The sequence below is a fragment of the Arvicanthis niloticus genome, chromosome 18 (assembly GCF_011762505.2).
Source record: "Arvicanthis niloticus isolate mArvNil1 chromosome 18, mArvNil1.pat.X, whole genome shotgun sequence".
NCBI classification, from domain to species: domain Eukaryota; kingdom Metazoa; phylum Chordata; class Mammalia; order Rodentia; family Muridae; genus Arvicanthis; species Arvicanthis niloticus.
In genome coordinates this window covers 53,180,528-53,200,224 of record NC_047675.1, presented here as the reverse complement: position 1 = coordinate 53,200,224, position 19,697 = coordinate 53,180,528, and the positions used below count along the sequence as shown (strand labels likewise).

Sequence of the window (19,697 nt, the reverse complement as noted above, 5' to 3'; positions counted from 1 at the left end):
TCATCTGTTGGGCTGTTTGTGTCACCTCAGCCTTTGTTTTAATTGCAGGATCTCTAACTGTAATAGCTTGGTGAATGGGAGCTGCTCACTTTGTGCGATGGCTAGTTTCAGGTCAGCTTGACACAGGCGAGAATCATCTTAGAAGAGGGACCACAATTGAGAAAATTTCCCCACCAGATTAGCCAATGGCAAGCCAGTAGTCATTTCTTGACTGGTGACTGATGTGGGAGGGTCCAGCTCACTGTTGGCAGTGCCACTGCTGGGAAGATGGTGTTGAGTTCTGTAAGAAAGCAGGCTGAGCAAGCTATGGGGAGTAAATCTGTAAGCCACACTCCTCCATGGCCTCTACATCAGCTCCTGCCTCCAGATTCCTGGTTTGACTTCCCTCAGCAATGGACTGTTACCTGGAATTATAAGTCAAATAACCCCTTTCTTTCCCAAGTTTCTTTCAGTCATGATGTTTTATTATACCAACAGAGTTCCTAACTAGGACCCTCTTCTTCACCAAAATATTACCATTTCAGAACTTGCAACACTAAAAAGCCATGTAATTAGCCTGTGTACCTGGCGTGACTAGGTTTATACTTTTACACTTTTAATTGTAGAGAGAATCTCTTATGTACTGTGTGGAAGCATCATCACCTTTCAATAAAAAGCAGAAGGCCTATTAGCTGAGGCAAGAAATAAAAGGTGGGATACCTGGCGGGTGGGGAAGATTCTGAGAAAAAGTCAAGACTGGCAGATTTGCCCTGAACTCTGAGGAAGTTAGACTCACGAAGTTGAGGAGAGATAACCAATCATGTGGCAGACATAGACTAGAATTATCGGGTTATATAAGTTATGAGCTAGTTGGGGAAGAAGCCAAATCTTATGGCCTATGCATTTATTCATAAACAATTAAGTCTCAGAGACATTATTCTGGAACCAAAGAGGCCAGGTAGAGATAATAAGTTAGCAAAGAGATGTGAACCAATGTGGTATGACAGGACTGAACCCAGAAGCTGGGGAAGTTGATGCCCCATGCTAAGGGCAATAGGTTACATCTTGGACATAAGCTATAATCTCAAATGAAGGCAAGGCATAGTCAGATTTTATTTTAGGTTCAAAACCCCAGGTAGTGGTTGAAGTAGTGACTTGTCAAGAACAAGACTGGAGACACGGGAAGACAAGGAGAATGCTTGACTCCTAATGGCCACTGAAGCAGTGCTACAGAAGGGAAAGAGACTCAGAATTCCTTAGCTGGGCAAACTGGCAGGTAACTGTCATACACTACAGCTGAAAGGCTCTGTCCCCAGAAGAAGACACTGGTAACAGTATATGACATTAGTTTCCAGAGATGACTGGGAACGAGGGCTGCTAACCTTTAGCAACTGAGCAGCAGGAACAAGTCAGGTGCAGGTGTGGGTAGGTTCTCGCTCCAGAGCTGAGGAGGAGCTTGAGAGAGTGGTAGAGTTGAGGGCACAAGTAGAGGACAGAGCTAAAGGAGCAGCCAGCGTCAGAAATAAGCAGGTAGCAGTAGGTACAGAACCTCGACTCCAGGTCTGATGGCACACATGACAGCAATGGCCCCTACAGACTCACTAGCAGTTTTCACCCATTTCCGGGACTACCTTCTCACATTTCAGGAAAAGTGGAGATAAATAATAGTGAGCAGAGGTGAAGTAGTATTTGACTTTTTGAATAGCAAATACGATTTTGTTATATGACCCAACATTTTCCAAAGGGCACACGTTTAATAACTGCCTGTATCTCAGAAAATTAGTTTTGTTCTCTGTCTGCCAGACTTCTTTTTGACTCAACAGGATTCCAGTTTTAGTGGGGAGGGGAGAATAAGTTCACAAAGGTCTTTTCTTTTAAAACTGGCATTTTCCCTTCATGATAAAATGCATGCAAAAAGCACATGATTATGGTATTTATGCTTCCATTAAGGCGTCCTAGGCAAGCTCTGGGAGTCTAGCCTACTATTTTCCCGCATTTAGATTTGTAACAGCATAGTTCCTGCTTTATTTCAATTATATTTGAGGACAATGCATTTTTGGTGGCAAATGATTTCATGACGACAGTAAGCAAATGTCCGCTGGAGCTGCCTCAGAGTTCGGTATTTGAATACAAATGCAGATTGCATGGTGTCTCTAAGTAAATGAAAAACATTACTGACCATGGCTTACTGACCAGCAGACTTCTGTTACCAGTCAGAGCCCTCTAAACTTCCTACACCAGGTAACTTGTATGAAAAGAACTTATATGTGTAACTTGTATGAAAAGAAACAATGTTTCTTATGTTGTTAAGAAACAATGAAACAATGCATGAAGTGCAGGGATAGTATCACAAATACAAGACTGTGGCTTAATAAAATGACTTAATCGAGGTGAACTCCGAATAGAATGAGCTGTGTCTGGTGATGATAATACCTCCCTTATAACTTTACAGTGAGCAGATGTTAGTGACTAACTCATGCTAAAGACCCCTGTTTTTCTTTTCAATAGCCCAAGTGCTTTGTGTTCCCAATGTGGATAAGTCAGTTGAACAAAAATCAACTAGGGAGTGGTCTGCTCACTGTGGGCACTGTTCTACCTCTGGTGGCCCTGGGTACTATAAGGAAGCAGGCTGAGCAAGTTATGGGGAGTATGCCAATAAGCAGCACTTGCCCATGGCCTCTGCATCAGCTCCTGCCTCCAGGTTCCTGGCTTGACTTCCCTCCAGTGATGGACTGTTACCTAGAAGTATAAGCCAAATAATCTCTTTCCTCCCCAAGTTTCTTCCGATTATGGTGTTTTAATCACATCAATAGAAACCCTAATTAGGACACTCTTCTTCACAAAGATATAGCCACTGCAGAACTTGTAACACCAAAAAGCCACAAGGCTCACCTGTATACCTGGTGCAACCAGGTTAAACAGTGAGCAGGCAGTCCTATAAGATCAAAATTCCTACAAGATCAGCATACCTGGGAGAGGTTTGTTGCAGTGGGCTCATTTGCTGAGGGTTAGAGCCCTCCTTCCCAGTCAGTCCTGGCAACAGGCCCCACTTTGAAAAATAAACCTTTTATACTGTTCATGGTGAGATGGGAGGGTTACTCTGGGTTCTCTGAGCACACCCTAATATTTGACAACTGTTCTAGAACATAGCCTACATAGCCTATGTGGCAGCTTGGCATTAGTAAAACAAATTCCTCAGATATCAGCTTGTGAAGAGGTTTGCTCTGTACAAAGGCGAAGCTGTACGGAGAGCTGCAGGCATAGCTCATTTGGTGGAGTTCTTGCTCAGTATGCAAAAACCCTGGGTTTTGTTTCCAGCACTTTTTATAAGTTGGTCCTGGCAGCACATGCCCAACATTTGGAAGGTAAAGGCAGGTGGCTAACCGGTTCAAAATCATCACTGGCTGCCCACTTAGTTTGATGTCAGCCTGGGATACATGAGACCTTGTCTCAACCTCTCACTGTGATCTACTTTAAGAAAAACCTACATTGTGTAGGTGAACAGGAATTCACTAATTGGAGGACAGGAAGCAGAGAGAGTAAAAGCCCAGGGTCCCACAATCCTCTCAAGGATTCACTCCCACTCACTCCTTGGCCTGGATTCCATCGACTGGGAATCAAGCCTTTACTACACAAGCTGATGGAAGTTGTTTCAGCCCTAGACTACAGTCTGTCTCTGACAGTTACAACCATGAGTCCTGCTTCTAGCTAGCTCTCCTGGGGGCTGAACTAATGTAGACAGAAATGTCAAGAGTCTAAATGGAGCCTGAACAGTCATTAGAAGCTCAGGAGTTTGGGATTACTAGGCATTCCATGGAAAGAGACCAGAAGACTATAGAGATGGATTCCATCGAAAATTACAAAATGAAGACCTTCCAACTCTCAAGAACAAATTGAAACAGACTGAGAGACCCTGACTGGAACTTGTCACCCCATGTTCAACTCCCAGATGAGTCAGGGATGCCCATCCTTTAAGTTTCTACTTTTGAAGGAAAGACGTTACCAGTTGTCACCCCTCAGTTCTATGCATTCAAATCATCCACTGTTTTTGGTGTCCATGGAGGGAGACCAATGCGGTCATTGAGAGTAAAATCCCATTTTTTAAATAACAATTATAACACAAATTCTGAAACAGTGCTTATGGCGCACGGGAACAGGGCTAAGCATTCCGTTTGCTATTAACAGAGCTAATCTTTCCCAAGCCTTATGAGCAAATGCTAGTGACAGCCCATTTCACAGATGAAAGGAAAGAACCAGAGTCCACAGCTCACAAGGAAAGAGCACAGAACCATAATCAGGAGACCCTGGAGTCATAGTTTACGTTCATAATCTCATCTGTCTCTGATCTTAGAATTGTATATGAATATGGGAGTTACTAGGGTCTAAAAGTGCCTTCAACAGCTAAAGGGTATTTCTGTTGGTAAAATGTGGCACGAATCAGGTAGTCTCGACCCTGAAGAGGTGCAGGCAGAGGATGAGAAGCTCAAGTTCAACCTTGGCTACATAGTGAGTTTGAGATCAGCCTGGGAAACATAAAATTGTATCATTAAAAAGAAGTAGGAGCAGGTGAGAGGAAGACAGGTAAAGGGGAAGAGAGAGGGAAGGAGGAGGAGGGCAGGGCTTCTCTCTGTGCTCTACTGCACACAATTCCTTATATCCAACCTAGTGTCCAGCCACTTGAAAAAGAAATCTCAAGGTAGCAACTTAAGCCAATAGACTGATGTTTTTTCCAAGTCAGCAAGGAGCCAGGCTGCGCCAGTCAGGACCTGAAACTCTTCCACGTGGCTTTCCCTGCAGTATTTTCAGGTAAAGCCCAACCTAGCCAAGCACCTAGCCAAGATCCTGGCAGAAAAAAGAAAACACTAAAGAGCAAACCCAAGCAGCCTTATAATTCAAATGTGCTAGAGAGATCCTTCATCACAAGATTCTCCCCACACCCCCCCCCCAACTCCCAAATCACGAAAAAACTAGTTCTACAGGAAGTCCCACCTGTCGAGCTGCTTTCAGTGTTTACTAGTTATAACTGTCACAGGAGTCACAAGGAATCTAAGAAACTGAATCCTCTCTTACCTATCTGAATAAAACAAGGATTTATTTCATGATGGAAAGAAGAAAGTAGGTATTGGGTAGGCAGGCAACAGGTAATGTCTTCCAAACCACAGAGAAGGATGGAAACATGTCATATATGTTTCATTAGACACAGGGTTCTTGGCAAACCAAGACACACCAGCCAACAAAAGAAGTTAGCCAGGGAAATACAGAATTATGAACCACTGGCCATGCCTAAACCTTCAAAGTCCCTAAAGCATATTAACATTATGGTAAATTTAAGCCTAATTATTTATATAGATGACAGATTAGGGTCTGCCTACTTAGTGTGTATCTAATGTGAAAATAAAAAATATTATCAAGGACATAAAGACTAGAAGGTGGTACCATGACTATAGCATGTACCGGAGAACCAGCACATGTGCAGATACATTCAGGCATGCAGGAAAACACTGGCAGAATGAACTGCATAGAACCAAACAGCAATAAAGGGAAGGTGACTTAAGACATGTACCTAGGCACAAATTTACCTGTGGACCCACTTAAGGGGGGCATGAATGCATTTTGAGACATAACTATACATCCTAGGAAGCCACTCTAGATACAATGTGTACAACTGGGAAAGTGTTCCCAATTGTGATACTTTTAATATATTTCCCATGTGGCTTCTATACATGTTGCTTCTACACTTTTGGCTATGAGAGCCATCAAAATGTTTGAGCAAATGAATTCTATGGACAGCCTTTTTCAACCAAACAAAGAAAATTTGAGAAGTAGATTTTAGATCATCAGCAATGCCTACATTCCCCCAGAATACAGAGATTTGCATAGCAAAGTTCAACAGATAACCACTGCAAACTTTGGTGACATTTAGTCAGTCGACAAGGATCTGTACATTATTCACTGGAGGAAATTTTTGTCTAGGTAGTTTTAAGGTTCATATTTCCATCAGAATGATTACTTCTTTAAGTTCATGTAGGCATATATATAGATCACCTTGCAGGCACGTTAAAATAAAAGTCAATAATTGTATAATATACATATTGTTGTACCTAGAACTGAACATACAATAAATGTAACTTTATAAAAATCCAAAACAAAAAAAAAGTTGCTGTCTGAATTTAATTGCAAACAGAAAGACATCAAGGAAACATCTCAACTTAATGATAGCAAAAACTGGGTGATATCAGAAATGATTTATCAATATATTTCAGCCCAAGGTCACAGGCCACAAATTCACAAGAACACTGAAGAAATCAGGAGAAAGGGGTGGATGAATGAATCAGCACTTCTGCCTGGGCAGTAGCACATGTACACCATCATATCCAATGTGTCTATTGGTTTGGGTCAAATGCACTAATAAAGTAAAACATTATATTATTGACCATGTTAACACAGTTCACTGGAATGCAATGGGCTTGTCATTTTGTTTGTGTCTAACTTTGTAAAGATTGAGGTTTTATTCAATATATGGTGGTCCTATACAGGAGTTCAGTCCCATTTTATCTTTAAATGTATTTAAATAATATAACCACAACAATTTACAGCAGTGTAACGGTAACAAGAGATCGCCTTTCCTCAGCAAACCGGCTTCTACACTACCCAAGAGTGAATTGCTTTTCTATAGCTTTCTCTCCAACAAGAAAGACAATGGGAGATGCCATGCTCCCAAGCAAGTCTATACTCACTAACAGGTGGACGAGAAAGTACTTGACAGGCAAGAAGGAAGGCCAGTTCTAAAAGTAGCAACACCATTAGTCATTAATGGATATCTTATTCTCTTCGAATGTAGCATTAAAGGATTACGAGTGTCTGTGATCTTTTGTTTTCCCTGCAAAAATAAATCATAGCCCTCCTGGTAAAGCCGAGGGGCTTGGAAGAAAGCAGTGTCAAAGGTGTGATTTAGAAATAAATACTGGTTGGCGTGACTCCTGCCTGTGAAGTAGACTGTGTGTGGGTATGAGCCAAGGGCCTGTTTCAGACTAGGATTAGCAGAATAGGGCATGGAGACCACAGGTCTAGATGCTGTAAACAGGAGTGGGGAATACTCTGAATATGATAATCCCATTTAAGGTCTGGCAGAAGGCCTCAGGTTAGATTCAGCTCTTGGAGCCCTGAGGTTTAGGGCAGGTGTTTGAGGCAGTGAGGAGCAGGAGGGTCCTCTCTGATTATAACTGCTGTAGGCTCCTGCTTTTCTGATTCTCAAATTGGTGAGAGCAATGTGAAGATAATTAGTTTATCTGCCATTAGTAATTCCTTGGCCATCTTTTTCTAGCTGCCCCCTCCCCCCCAAGGAGTCACTAGCAAGCAGTGCTAGTGTTTTGTTGGCCTTTCTCTCAAGAAAGCACCTTCAGAGGGATGCCGTTAGATGGTACTTAACCTTCTGCTGGCAGTTTCTACAATCACAGCAGAGATGAGACAAAAAGCTTTTAAAGAAAATGTCACTGCCACCAATGACAACTTCATTCTTGGATTCTGACATTCTTGAGTGTATCTGTTAAAACACACATGAGCCTTCTGGGGGACACAGGGAAGAGGCAGGAGTGACCCCAAGTGTTCGTGTTAGAGGAATTACTCTTTATAGTCAATGTTAAATAGATTTTCTGAGATAATCAAGAAAAATGTAAACTACAGCAGGTGTGCAGGGTCAGAACAATCTCCCTGGGATGGGCTCACTCTGGAGCTGTTGTTCCTGTCTGCTAATTTTAAAGCAATGTTTCTTTCTGTTATTGCCAGAAATTTCTTTCTGCTACTCTGTTACCGGCTATAAGTCAGTTAGTAAAGCAAGGATTGTTGTGAATACTGTGGTAAGGAATCACCACCAGAGTCCCCAACTGTGTCCTGCAGAGGACTCAGGAGCCAAGACCTGCAGGACCAGCATTAATCAGGGGATTCTTGAACCCCACCCTCTTGGACACCACCCTCAATTTACAGCATCAAAATAGTCAGTGTTTCAGAAGCCTCTCAGGCGAGCCCTAATGCACATAAATGTCTCAGAAACACTGCTTTTAAGTAAAACCCATTTATAATTTACAGAGCCCAGCTGCCATAGAGAGCGATAAGCGACTTTCATAACACGATTGGCGTATTGTTTATGACAATAGTGTGCACATGTTTGATATGAAAGGAAATGAGAATTATTCTCCTCAAAGCTAAACTCCATATGGTGTTTGAGTATATAAAGGGAGGGGTGGGAAAAGATCCATCTAAGATTGTTTCAGCTAAAGTCTGAAATATGTATATAGCCATTTGAAATAACGACACCAGCAGTACACAGAGCCTTAATAAGTGTATGCCAGTGCTGACAGGCTCACAGATCCAGTTAAATGTTTAAATAACCAGAGAACCATTACAACACAATCAGCATTCTGTCTGCTGTTCTGGTAGTGAACAAGCCTCTTGTAGAAGAGATGCACTATATTTCATATTTACTAATTCTTCCATAATATAAAATTATGCCACCCCAAAAGTGGACCTTCTAAGTCATAATCCAAATGAGTGTCCCTGCATTTAATTATCACATCAAGAAGCCCTTCTAGCAAGAAGAGAACACACAGCTTACATTTGAGCTTGACTCTGATCTGAGCTGTAAATGACAGATAGGTCCTCAAGTCCAAAGGTCATGAAGAACAGAGTGAGCTAGCCTGGAACCATTAGGAAAGCACTCAAAACTTCTTGCTGCTCTATTAGCCATTGATCTGTGCCAAGTTGATAGCTTTAGATATAATTGCTTTTTAAAGGCTGTTAATAACCAGCATTTCACAGTGGGCACTTACAATCTTCTCCCTTGTCCAGAACCAGCAGAGAGCTGACACAGACGCAAAGCCATGGCTGCCAGCACCGCACCTACCTGTCCCCAGGTTTGGAGCTCCGAGGTTTCTTTACTTGTGCGTACAAAGTGTCCATCAGGTGCCCTTCTCTTGGGCTCTGGGGTCTGGCATTGAGAGCCAGGCAGCCTTCATAGGATGACATGCCCCCATAGAGCAACTCATCATCACAGCCAAATGTCCGATGGAAATCTTGGATCTCAGCATAGTCACGTTCTCGGGCTCGCCGTTCCCTAAATTCTCGAGTCTTGGCTTGAATCCTATAAAAGGAGAACAGTGCTGGAGCTGAAGCAGGAGAAACGATTCCTTTTCTATGAACCAAATATAGGAAACTTCATCAAGCTCTGATGTGAGATGCGCTTTGGTTCCTGCAGCTATGGGGGGAGATGCATTATGATTGATAACTTACACACATTTTAGATTCCCACGTAACGCCGTGAGCACAGTGAAGCACAATCATTTTGTTCCTGTCCATACGACTCAGCGACAAAGTGAACTCACACTGATTAGCTGACATATAAAAAATGAAAACACAGTGCCTCGGAGATAGCTCAGCAAAGAGCTCGCTGCTAAAGACTTCGAGTCTGATCCCCAGTATCAACTCCAACATGGTAGCAGGCACCTGTGATTCCCACCTCAGGAGAGATAGGATAATTTCTGGGGCTCACTAGCCAGCCAGTCTAGCAAACCAGTGAGCTGCAGTTTCAGTGGAAGACTATGTACCAGATAATAAGCTAGAGAATAATGGAGGAAGTCATGTTGACCTCTGGCATTTGTATGTATGTGCACAGATGTGCACAGACAAATGAACACACATACAGCCAACTGCTTTTTTTATTCAACTTGGGTAAAAAATCATTGCCTGATATTATAAACCTGGTCAAAAGCCTATGGCTAGAAAAGTCATTGGTGCTACCAGGGAATCTCCTTCTGTTGTTTTATTAATTTAACATGGTCTCAAACTGCTTTTAGATACTTAACATACTCATACTCTACTTGGGTATGACTTGTGATCTTTTTTTTAAAGACAAATAGTGATTTTAAAAAGTTAACATATACATTATTTATCCTTCTATAATCTAATAATATGTATAACGAATACATATTATTCAAAGGAAAGCCACACAAATATGAAGCTCTGTGAAACTTCGGAATGGGTGCACATATCCTTTTGCGTCCATGGAAGGGAGATCTGAGATCAGGCACGCCTGTTTTCATGTAAGGTTTTCCATACAGAATGGAATCCCGGGATCAAGAACAGAAAAGTCATCCATGAAATTAAATTCTGAAATTAAAATCTTGCCTGCATAATAGCTAAACACAGACCTTAAAGTATCATTTTACTGATTTAAAGATTTTATTAAATGACTTGGTACATAGATCCCATCAAATTATATTGATATAATTTATGCTCTAATTAAAAATAATTCTCAGTTAAATTTTGATCATTTTTGATGGGGAAATATTTTCATCACAGATTCATGAATTGAATTGTTTATCTAAAAGCAACGGAGCCCTGGCAAGGATGTAGGGAAAGGTACCCTTATTGAGGGATGTATGTTTGTGGAAGAGACTTTGAGTAAAACACAGCAGAGGCTCCTGAAACATTCAGAATCATCACCATGCATGAACCCAGCAGGCCAGTATGGACACAACTCCAAAGGAAACCAGGTTTGGACATAAACTCAATGGCTTATTATTGTTCTTATATTCCAATTCTGTGCCTCTTTGCTGATATTTACTTGTGTGTATGGGTGCCCACAGAAGCCAGAGAGGCCTTTGATTCCTGAACTCTTAGCCACCCAATGTGCACGTTGGGAATTGAACTCCTGTCCTATGTAAGAGCGATATTCTCTTAGTCACCGAGTCATTTCTCAGCATTGTCTTTTGGTGTTTTTAAGAGAAAAAGTGGTTTACTAAAAAGGTATGCACCAAAATGTTCCACAAAAACCCCCATGTGTTTACTGTAACCTTTTTTTTAAACAATAGTTTTGTTGAAGAATCAGCCTAGATATAATATTTATATTGATGGATGTATTTATAAAGGAAATGTGTATAGATACGATTGAGTAGTAGTGCTCACTGTAGTAGGAGTGTAAAGAGTTCCAGGATTCCATCTGTTAGGGTAGTGTGGATGAGGTGGAAGGACATCATGCCCAGTGACAGAAACCAGACACCCAGTCAGGCATCTCACAGCAATGAGTCAAACAGTAGGCACCAGAGGCTGGGGGCAGGGCTGTGTGGGAGATGGGGAGAGGTTGCAGAGAGGTCAAAGTCACGACTAGAAAGGAAGGCCGGAACCTCATTTTTGTAGCACAGGGCAGTGACCTCATCTAGTAGCAATGTGCACCTTGAGGCAGAAGCAGGATTTGAATGCAGGGTTTGTGGAGACGGCAACAGTAGCCTCCCTGATCTGATCATCACACCACGTTATGGGAGCATCAAGCTGTGTCCCAGTCATAAGCACGATTACACCAAAACAAAATTGTAAAAATAATCGAAGACTTATTTCTGTAAAGTAGTATGTTAGACTCATTTTAATGTCTTATTGAATTTACCTTTCTTCATATTTGAACTAGACTTTTGTTTGCATAAATGACACTTGAATATATATTGAAAAGAATCCAGAAAGGGCACTCAAATGATAGAGACAATGCCACAGCTGTACACGTGCTCAGCCCCCATAACAAACACACATACACATACATACAGACACACACACACTTACAGACACACATACACACCAACACACAAACAGGCACACACATACATACATACCTACACACACAAACACACACACACACACACAGACACAGACACACACACACACACAGAGGGGTTAGAAAGGAGGGAGAGAGGGACAGAGAAGAGAAAGATAAAGTTAGAAGTCAATATTTCTCATGAATATAAAAGTAGAATCCTCAACAGAGTGTTAGTAAACAAAATTCACAAATCACACTAGTGTATGATGATCAAGTACGCTCATCACAAGAGTGTGGCCCTGACTAAAGAAAGTCACATGATTCTATTGACAAATTCATCCCCACCAGGAAGAAAATACTATAGTAGGACTTTGTAAACTTGATGAAAGTGTTTCTCCAAACCTCCCAGCTTCCTTCACAAATAGTGGAGAAAACAAATGAATACTTCCCCTTGGTATGCAGTGACTTTGGCACACAAACACTTTCACCACCATTTCACACAGGGCCTAAGTTTTTGACAACTACACCAGCCTGGCCAAGGAAATGAAGAGAACACACATAGGAAAGGAAAATACACATCTTGTTTCCAAATGACATGGTCTAATAGAAGACACAAATGAATGCAAAAAAAATCTAGAACAACAAAGCATATGACTGAGCAGAGGATCCATTCGTAAAGCCCCAGGAGGCAGCTGAGGAACTGGTTCTGGTGATACAGTACTCAGTTTAAATGCATGAGCCTTGGATTTAATCCCCAGAACAGTTTAACCTGAGCATGGTAGGATATAACCATAATACCATCATTTGGGAGGAGGCAGGAATCAGGATTTTAAGGGTATCCTTGACTCCATCTTGAATTTCCAGCCTGGAACCAGGTTATAGGAGACTATGTTTCAAAACAAAATTACAAAACTCTACTGAGCTTTCAAGCTGTTTTATATATTGTATTATATATATTATAACACCACATATAAACTACTTGTAATATAAACATGTATGTAGTTCGTGTGTATGTATGTACATGCTACAGTGTATGTGTTCAGGTCAGAGGACAACTTGCAGGAGCCGGACCTCTCTTTCTTGGTGGTAAATGCCTTCATGAATCTTGTTGACTCCACTGAACTTTGTATTACAAAAGGAAATTTAAGCACATAGGCCCTGAAATTGAAACTGTAATACCATTTAGAATTGTGGTACTTTAAGTACATAGAAACAAAGAAACCAAATATTGTCTTATAGATAAAAAAAAATGTAACAAAACGCAGACAAGGCCGGTGTGGAAAAAGTGATGAGTTGAAGCTGAAGGAGATGAAACACCATCTGAGGAACAGTGAGGTTTCTTGTACTCACAGTGGAAACATTCGCTGGGAGAAATGGCTGATACTCCCTACAATGATACACAGGCTCAAGGCAAGTCCTATAAAAACTCATCAAGATTTCTATAGCTACTGATGAGATTATTTTACAGTTTATTTTGGGCTAGGGGTGGAGCTCCATGATGGTCTGTATCTAGCATCTGTGAGCCCAGACTTTGATCCTTAACATTACATACATGAAAATGCCACGTGCAACTTTGACGAGAAGACAAACGCTAGAATAAACCATGGTGCAAAGAACCATTAGATGAGGGTAAACCTTGAATGTCGCTTTGACAGGATTCAGAATTGCTGCTCAGATCTCTGGGTATGTCTGCTGTGAAGTATCTAGATTGGGGTAGAAGAAGAGACAATCACATTCTACATGTAGATGGCAGAACAAAGGGAGAAGGTGAGCTGAACACTTGGCATTCGTCACACATCAGACTGCAGACTCCTAACACAATAATATCAGAGCTCTATGGTATGTTCCTCCAACAAACCCACATAGTCTAAGATATTGCTAATGGAAGTTCAAAACATGCATGAAATGTCCCTGCGTGTCAATGGAGGGGGCTATGTGAAACTAAAAGGTTCTGTGCAGCAAAGGAAACTACCAGCAGAGCACACAGATAGCCCATGGGAATGGAGGAAATCTTGATAGCTACACTTCAAAGGGCTGATACCTAGAGTTTACTAATAATTGCAGAAAGTAAACACCAAATAAAGCTCCCAGTCAACAAACGTGCTATTGAGTTGAATAAATGGCTTAAAAAAAGAAAGGAAAAAAAAAAAAACAAACAAACAAACCAAATGGCCAGTGACTATGTTAGAAAGTCTTCAACAGTCCTAGCCACCAAGGAAATGCAAACTAAAACTACTCTGAAATGCCACCTCACAGACAGAACAGCTATCACCACAAACCTGACAACAAATGTTTGAGATGGATACAGAGAAAAAGGAACCTTTAGTCACTGTTGATGGGGTGTGGAACTCAGTATGGAGACTTCACCTAAAAATAAATATAAAACTACCAGCTATTCCTCTCCTGGCACATGCCCAGACTTCTCTGACCCCAGTATAGACATATTTGCACTCCCATATTTATTGCTGCTTTACTACAGCAAAGATATGAAATCAACCCAGTTGTCCAACAGCAAATGAATGGATAATGAACATCTAGTACAGATATAAATTGGAATGCTACTCGGCTGTAAAGAAAAAACAATGTAACAAAACTCGAAGGAAAATAGATAGAATGTGTAAAATTAAAGTCACCTAATCTGAGAAAAAAAAAAGATAAAAACAAAACAACAACAAAAATACACCAGAACTGCATGGTCTCCCTCATATGAAGATCCTTGCATACAATGTGTGTGTGTGTGTGTGTGTGTGTGTGTGTGTGTGTGTGTGTGTGTGTGTCTGTCTGTCTGTCTGTCTGTCTCTCTCTCTCTCTCTCTCTCTCTCTCTCTCTCTCTCTCTCTGTGTGTGTGTGTGTGTGTGTGTGTGTGTGTGTGTGTGTGTACATGTACATGCAGAGGTTGGAGGACAATGTGTAGTTGGTTCTTTCTCTCCATTTTGGGTTCTGGGGATCTAAGCAATGTGCTTAGATTTGTGCAACAAGTGTTTCCGGGATGAGCCATCTTACTGGCTTGGATTTTCTTATCTGCAGCTAGAAGATGGAAGTATTTAATGTGCTTCACTCAGCATTTTTTTGGGACGACTCTCTAAAAAGGGCAGCACTTGACATTTCGCAGGACATCAGCTCAACCTTTCCAAGATGCTTTCAGTCCCCAAACTCCCTAGGAAAACCTTAATCTCCAAGTCAGAAGAGGACCTTCTTGGAGACTGAATATTCTGGAAAGTTAGACATTCTCCTGGGGAAGTCCTAGATTCTAATAACACAGTTCTCATAGAATATTCACAAGAGAAACAGTGATATGAATTCTAATGTCAATTTAGTAAAGCAAAGAACAGATTTTTATTACATTCCCTTGTACTTAAGAGCAATTATGATAGTCAAGGACATTATTATAGAAATTGGTTATTACTGGGTCTCCAAAATGAACATGCTTCATAGTTGAGAGATAATTTTATTCTTTGTAGCATACTGGTTTTTTTTTTTTTTTCCTCAACTCAGGTTCAACCAAAAAAGAAACAAAACAAAACAAAACAAGAAAGAAAAAAAGCTAAACAACTATCAGGAAGACAGGAATGAGATGTTTGTCTCAATAGAATATTAACCAAATCTCAATTATTATACATCTAACAGCCACTTTGCTATTATGTAACATCTGGTCACTGTAAGATAATCATCTCATCAAAGGCCATAGCCAGGGGTCCTGGGCATTTGCATAAGTCAGCCTCCCTCTCATGGTGCTGGGATGAAATCCAGGGTCCCATACATGTTGTACAAGTGCTTTTCAACTAAACCATTCCCCAGACAATCCCTTACTCTGTCACACATTTGAGATAGGGACTTGCTAAGAAGTTTAGGCAGACCCTAAATGTCCCTGGCTTGGTCTCCCAAGCAGGGGATGCTGCAGTCCAACTCTGCCATGCCAAGCCTCACATAAGTTTCGGAATCTGATGAAATTTTGGTGGGGGTAAAAAAAAAAAAGAAAAGAAAAACAAATCTAAACAGAGTTGAAAGCTCTGCATTTAGAGACTTCAAAATTTAAGAAGAATGGTTTAAGCTGGCTGATAGGTGAATTATACAAATGGAGACAACCCTCAGTTCACTAAAAGTGAGGAAACCCAGCCCTTAGAGAAGCTCTCATCAGGGAGAGAGCATAGCACCGACTTCCTAGGAGTTTAGTATCTGAATACCACGGCAGTCATCCTGTACATAATTCTCTGTACACTGCTGATGTGCCTGGACTGGAATGTTCTTTCCAAACTACATAGAAATTAATATTCATTGAGGGCCATTTTCCTTTGTATGTGTGCAGGTGGATAGTGTATTCCTGTGTGTGTACACAAGATCAGAGATGAACCAGTCAGGTGTCTTTCTTAATCACCCTCCACCTAATTTTTTGAAATGGGATCTGTTACTTAACCTGAAGCTTACCAATTCAGCTAGACCAGCTCTCCAGTGAGTGCCTGCTTCCCAGCATTGAGATTTCAGGTATGCAGAACTTTACCCAGCATTTTACATGTGCACTGGGGACCAAACTCGGGTTTTCCTACTTGCATGGCAAGAAGTTTACCCATCTCCCCGGGCTCAGGCAACACTTTCAAAGTGGCTAGCTTCTCAGATGGGTGTTTTTTGGTTTGGTTTTGTTTTGAATCAGCATAGGATACTATTTGGGAAACTTGTCTCAACTATTTTTGTCCTTTGTTCAACTTTGTATCCTATTGATTCAGTGGAAAACTAACTCTGCAGTCCCATGGAAACAATGCTTGGCCGCATTTATGCTCCACCATGAAAACTTACTCATTTTGATCAGCTTGTTGTCACCTGTGCATTTTAGCCCCAAAGTTCCTTTCTTCCCTTGCAGGTCCTGTTAATGATGAAACCCCAGTGTTAAGGATGTCAGCACACCTACGTGTGGACTACAGTGGCAGAAGGTAAAGGCTCTGGTCAGTGACCCTGATGTTTATCTCCAAGCCTGTTCTGGGAATTAACACCATGAAGGCTTTTTGTGCAAATTATACTGGGAAGGTGAATTTTAAAACATCAGTAACATACTGTGTGAGAGAGAGAGAACGAGAGAAAGGGGGGGAAGGGGACAGAGAGACAGATACAGACAGAAAGACAGACAGACAGACAGACAGACATAGACACACAGAGAAAGATTTGGAGGCAATTTACAAGCAAAATAGATTTAAAGAAGCTTAAGTATTCTGGAGATGGGGCTGAGTTGGTAGAGTGCTTGCCCCGAGTTCAAAACACACTGGGCTGTATTCCCAGAACCTCATAAGAAGAGTTTGATGCTACACAGCTGTAACTATAGTATTCAGAAAAAGAAAAGAGAGGATCTCAAGTTCAAGGTCATCTTCAGCTACTCAGAGAAATCCAGTCCAACCAGCCTGAGCTGTGTGAAAGCCTGTCAAAGAACTAACAAAAGACAAACTCCACAAAAAACAAATCAAGTGACTCTAATGAGCTATTAAAATTCACCCTTGAAGTCTTCTTTACCACCAAACTTCTCCATGGAAAGGGGCTTCATAACATTCCTAAGTTATAACTGCATGTATGTATGCATGTATGTATGTATGTATGTGTATATATATAAATATATATTTATGTATATATGTGTGTGTATACATATATGTGCATGTATATATACATACATACGTGTGTGTGTGTATATATATGTGTGTGTGTATGTGTATTCATTCATTCATTCTTGGTGGAGAAAAAATATTTAGCTTCAGGCAAAAATATTTTCTATCTCCAAATAAGAATATCATGGTTTCTTTAGGAAACTTAAAAAAAAAAAAAAAAAAAAAAGCCATTATCTTGCAGCTGAGCCCCTAATGGTTCCAGATGGTCACTGCTATAAAGAATACCCCTCTATTCTTTTATTGAGACCCTGAGGTCACAAATTAGCTCTGAGATGTAGGGGTTATTCATGTTTCTAAACAGTTAGGTTTTGTTCAGCCTTATCCATCCCATTTGTCTCAGGCTAGCCTTCAGCAACAGTGATGGCAACTGGTGCCTCAAAATGCAGAGGGACAAGCAAGCCTCTCTTGCTTCCTACACCTCTGTTCACCCTTCCTGCTTGCAATTGCCGGAGCTTTAAATGAACTCGGGCAGCTATATCAGCTGACACCCATGAAAAACATCCCATTCTGTTCCCTATCATTTAAATGTGAGGAAAAAAATGTAAACAACAGCTAAAACTTTTTTTAAATCAGATTTGAAGGAAAAGAAGAACTTATTTTGATGTATTCTCTTCAAATACATATTCACACCTTTCTTTCTGCAGGGGGGAAAAAAGAGAATCTTTTCCATTACAATAAAATTGCATTAAACCTGCATGGCAAAAACACACAAAAAATGTAATACACTAAATAAAGTGCTAAGGTAAATGCTGTCCCTGCTGTCTCTGGATTCCTGCTAACTGTCTCTCTTTGGCTTGATGTCAATTAATGATTTCAAGTCCCAGAATCTGTCACCGTGCCCACCATCCCATCCTCTAATTAAAATGGATGATGTGTAATGGGAACAAAGCACACAAGATTTCTGTTCTTGTAAGGTTTCTATTCAATAGTATTTGTGCTTTTTATAATAAATGGCTTTTAGCACTAATTGCAGTAGAGAAACATGAAGAGGACATGTTTGTGAGTGAACACAGTCTTTATTTATCCAGAGTTGGTACAAGGAATCAAGCCAGCACAGATAAAGTCTACGGTGTTGAAATCTCTCTGCTACTATAAAATGGCCCTACTTCCCAAATAGAGGGATTCAATACAGGGAATCAGCCAAGGAGAGGATGGGGTTTGAACCTCGGGCCTAATGCACGCTAGAAAGGTGCTCTACCACAGCGCTATATCCCTGGCCAAGTTTTTATTTGTTCCTTTGGGATAGAGCTTTATTAAATTGTCCAGACTGTCCTTGAACTCGCTCCATGCAAACCTTGAACTTGTGCCTCACTTGCCTTGCTCTTCAGAATATCTAAGATCAAATACCTGAACTGCCTTCATGATACAATTTTTAAAAAAAATTAAGAAGACTTTAAATTAAATAATTAATTAAATAATCAATCAATTCTTTTGGTGTTGGAAATTCAAAGACTTCATTCATTCTAAGCACACACCCTACCGCTGAGCTATACTCTCAATCTCCAGAGACACCTCCCTCAGGATTTTATTTATTTATTTGAGACAAGGTTTCATTGTATCCTCAGCTAGCCTTGAACTACCTATGTAGCAGAAGATGAAGGGTAACCTTGAACTTCTTGCTAGAGGTTCTTCTTGCCTCTACCTCCAGTCCTAGGATTACAGGGGGTGTACAACTATTCATGGTTCCTGCAGGTCTGAGGATCAAAGCCAGGGTTTTGTGTACCAGGTAGGCACTCTGTCAATTGAGCACATACCCACCCCCAACCCCCAATTTCTAGGACAGGGGCCCTGGAACTATTCATTGCCTTAGGTTCCCACTGGAATTATGGGTGTGAGTCACCTGGTCCAACAATCTTTAATGGTTTTATTTATTTTTATTTAGTGGTGGGATTGTAGTTCAGTGGTAGAGAGCTTGCTTGGCATGCAAAAAGCCCCAAGGGTTAACCATAGTACCACACACACAGGCATGCACAGAAAAGTGTGGTTAATATTTACTGAAGTAGAATATATTAATGTTAGTGTAACAGAAAACAACTTGAAAACATCTCAGCTGCTTTGTATTATGCAGTTGCTGGCTTTCTTGAAGATGTCATAGAAGATCTTAGGATCAAATGTGTCTCCTGTCTCATTTGCTCCAACAGACTGTTCCAGAAGACTCGCTCTGCATTTTCTCTCTCTCTAAAAGCATCAGTTTTGCTAAAATTCGCCAAATAAAACCTACACTGATGGAAAATTTAAACTCAACCTACAGGGCAGTGTTTTGGTTGCTGTGTGGGTGGCAGGGCAGAATGTGTACAGGAATGAAGTCCCATTAAACAAAGGCCCAGGCTCAGAAGAACAGAGTTCATGTCTACCATCAGAACAGACCAGCCTTTTAGAGATAACATTTAAACTTCACAGACATTTTTCTCTCCATTTTCCAATATTTACTTCTTCTCGAGTCATGGGCTTTATAGATGCATGCAGGAAAGAAAATATTTTAGTTTGGGGGACGT

The 19,697-nt window shown here is 40.9% G+C and overlaps 1 protein-coding gene across 9 annotated transcripts in view; it reads right to left on the bottom strand.

The window, feature by feature from the left end:
• Pard3 (par-3 family cell polarity regulator) overlaps positions 1-19,697 on the bottom strand; it is a 551,101-nt gene that overhangs the window by 133,195 nt on the left and 398,209 nt on the right. For all 9 annotated transcript variants that reach the window (XM_034522100.2, XM_076916063.1, XM_076916061.1 and 6 more), the window contains one exon: positions 8,879-9,115. In XM_034522100.2, the coding sequence (XP_034377991.1) occupies positions 8,879-9,115 (237 nt within the window). The remainder of the gene's footprint in view (positions 1-8,878; positions 9,116-19,697) is intronic.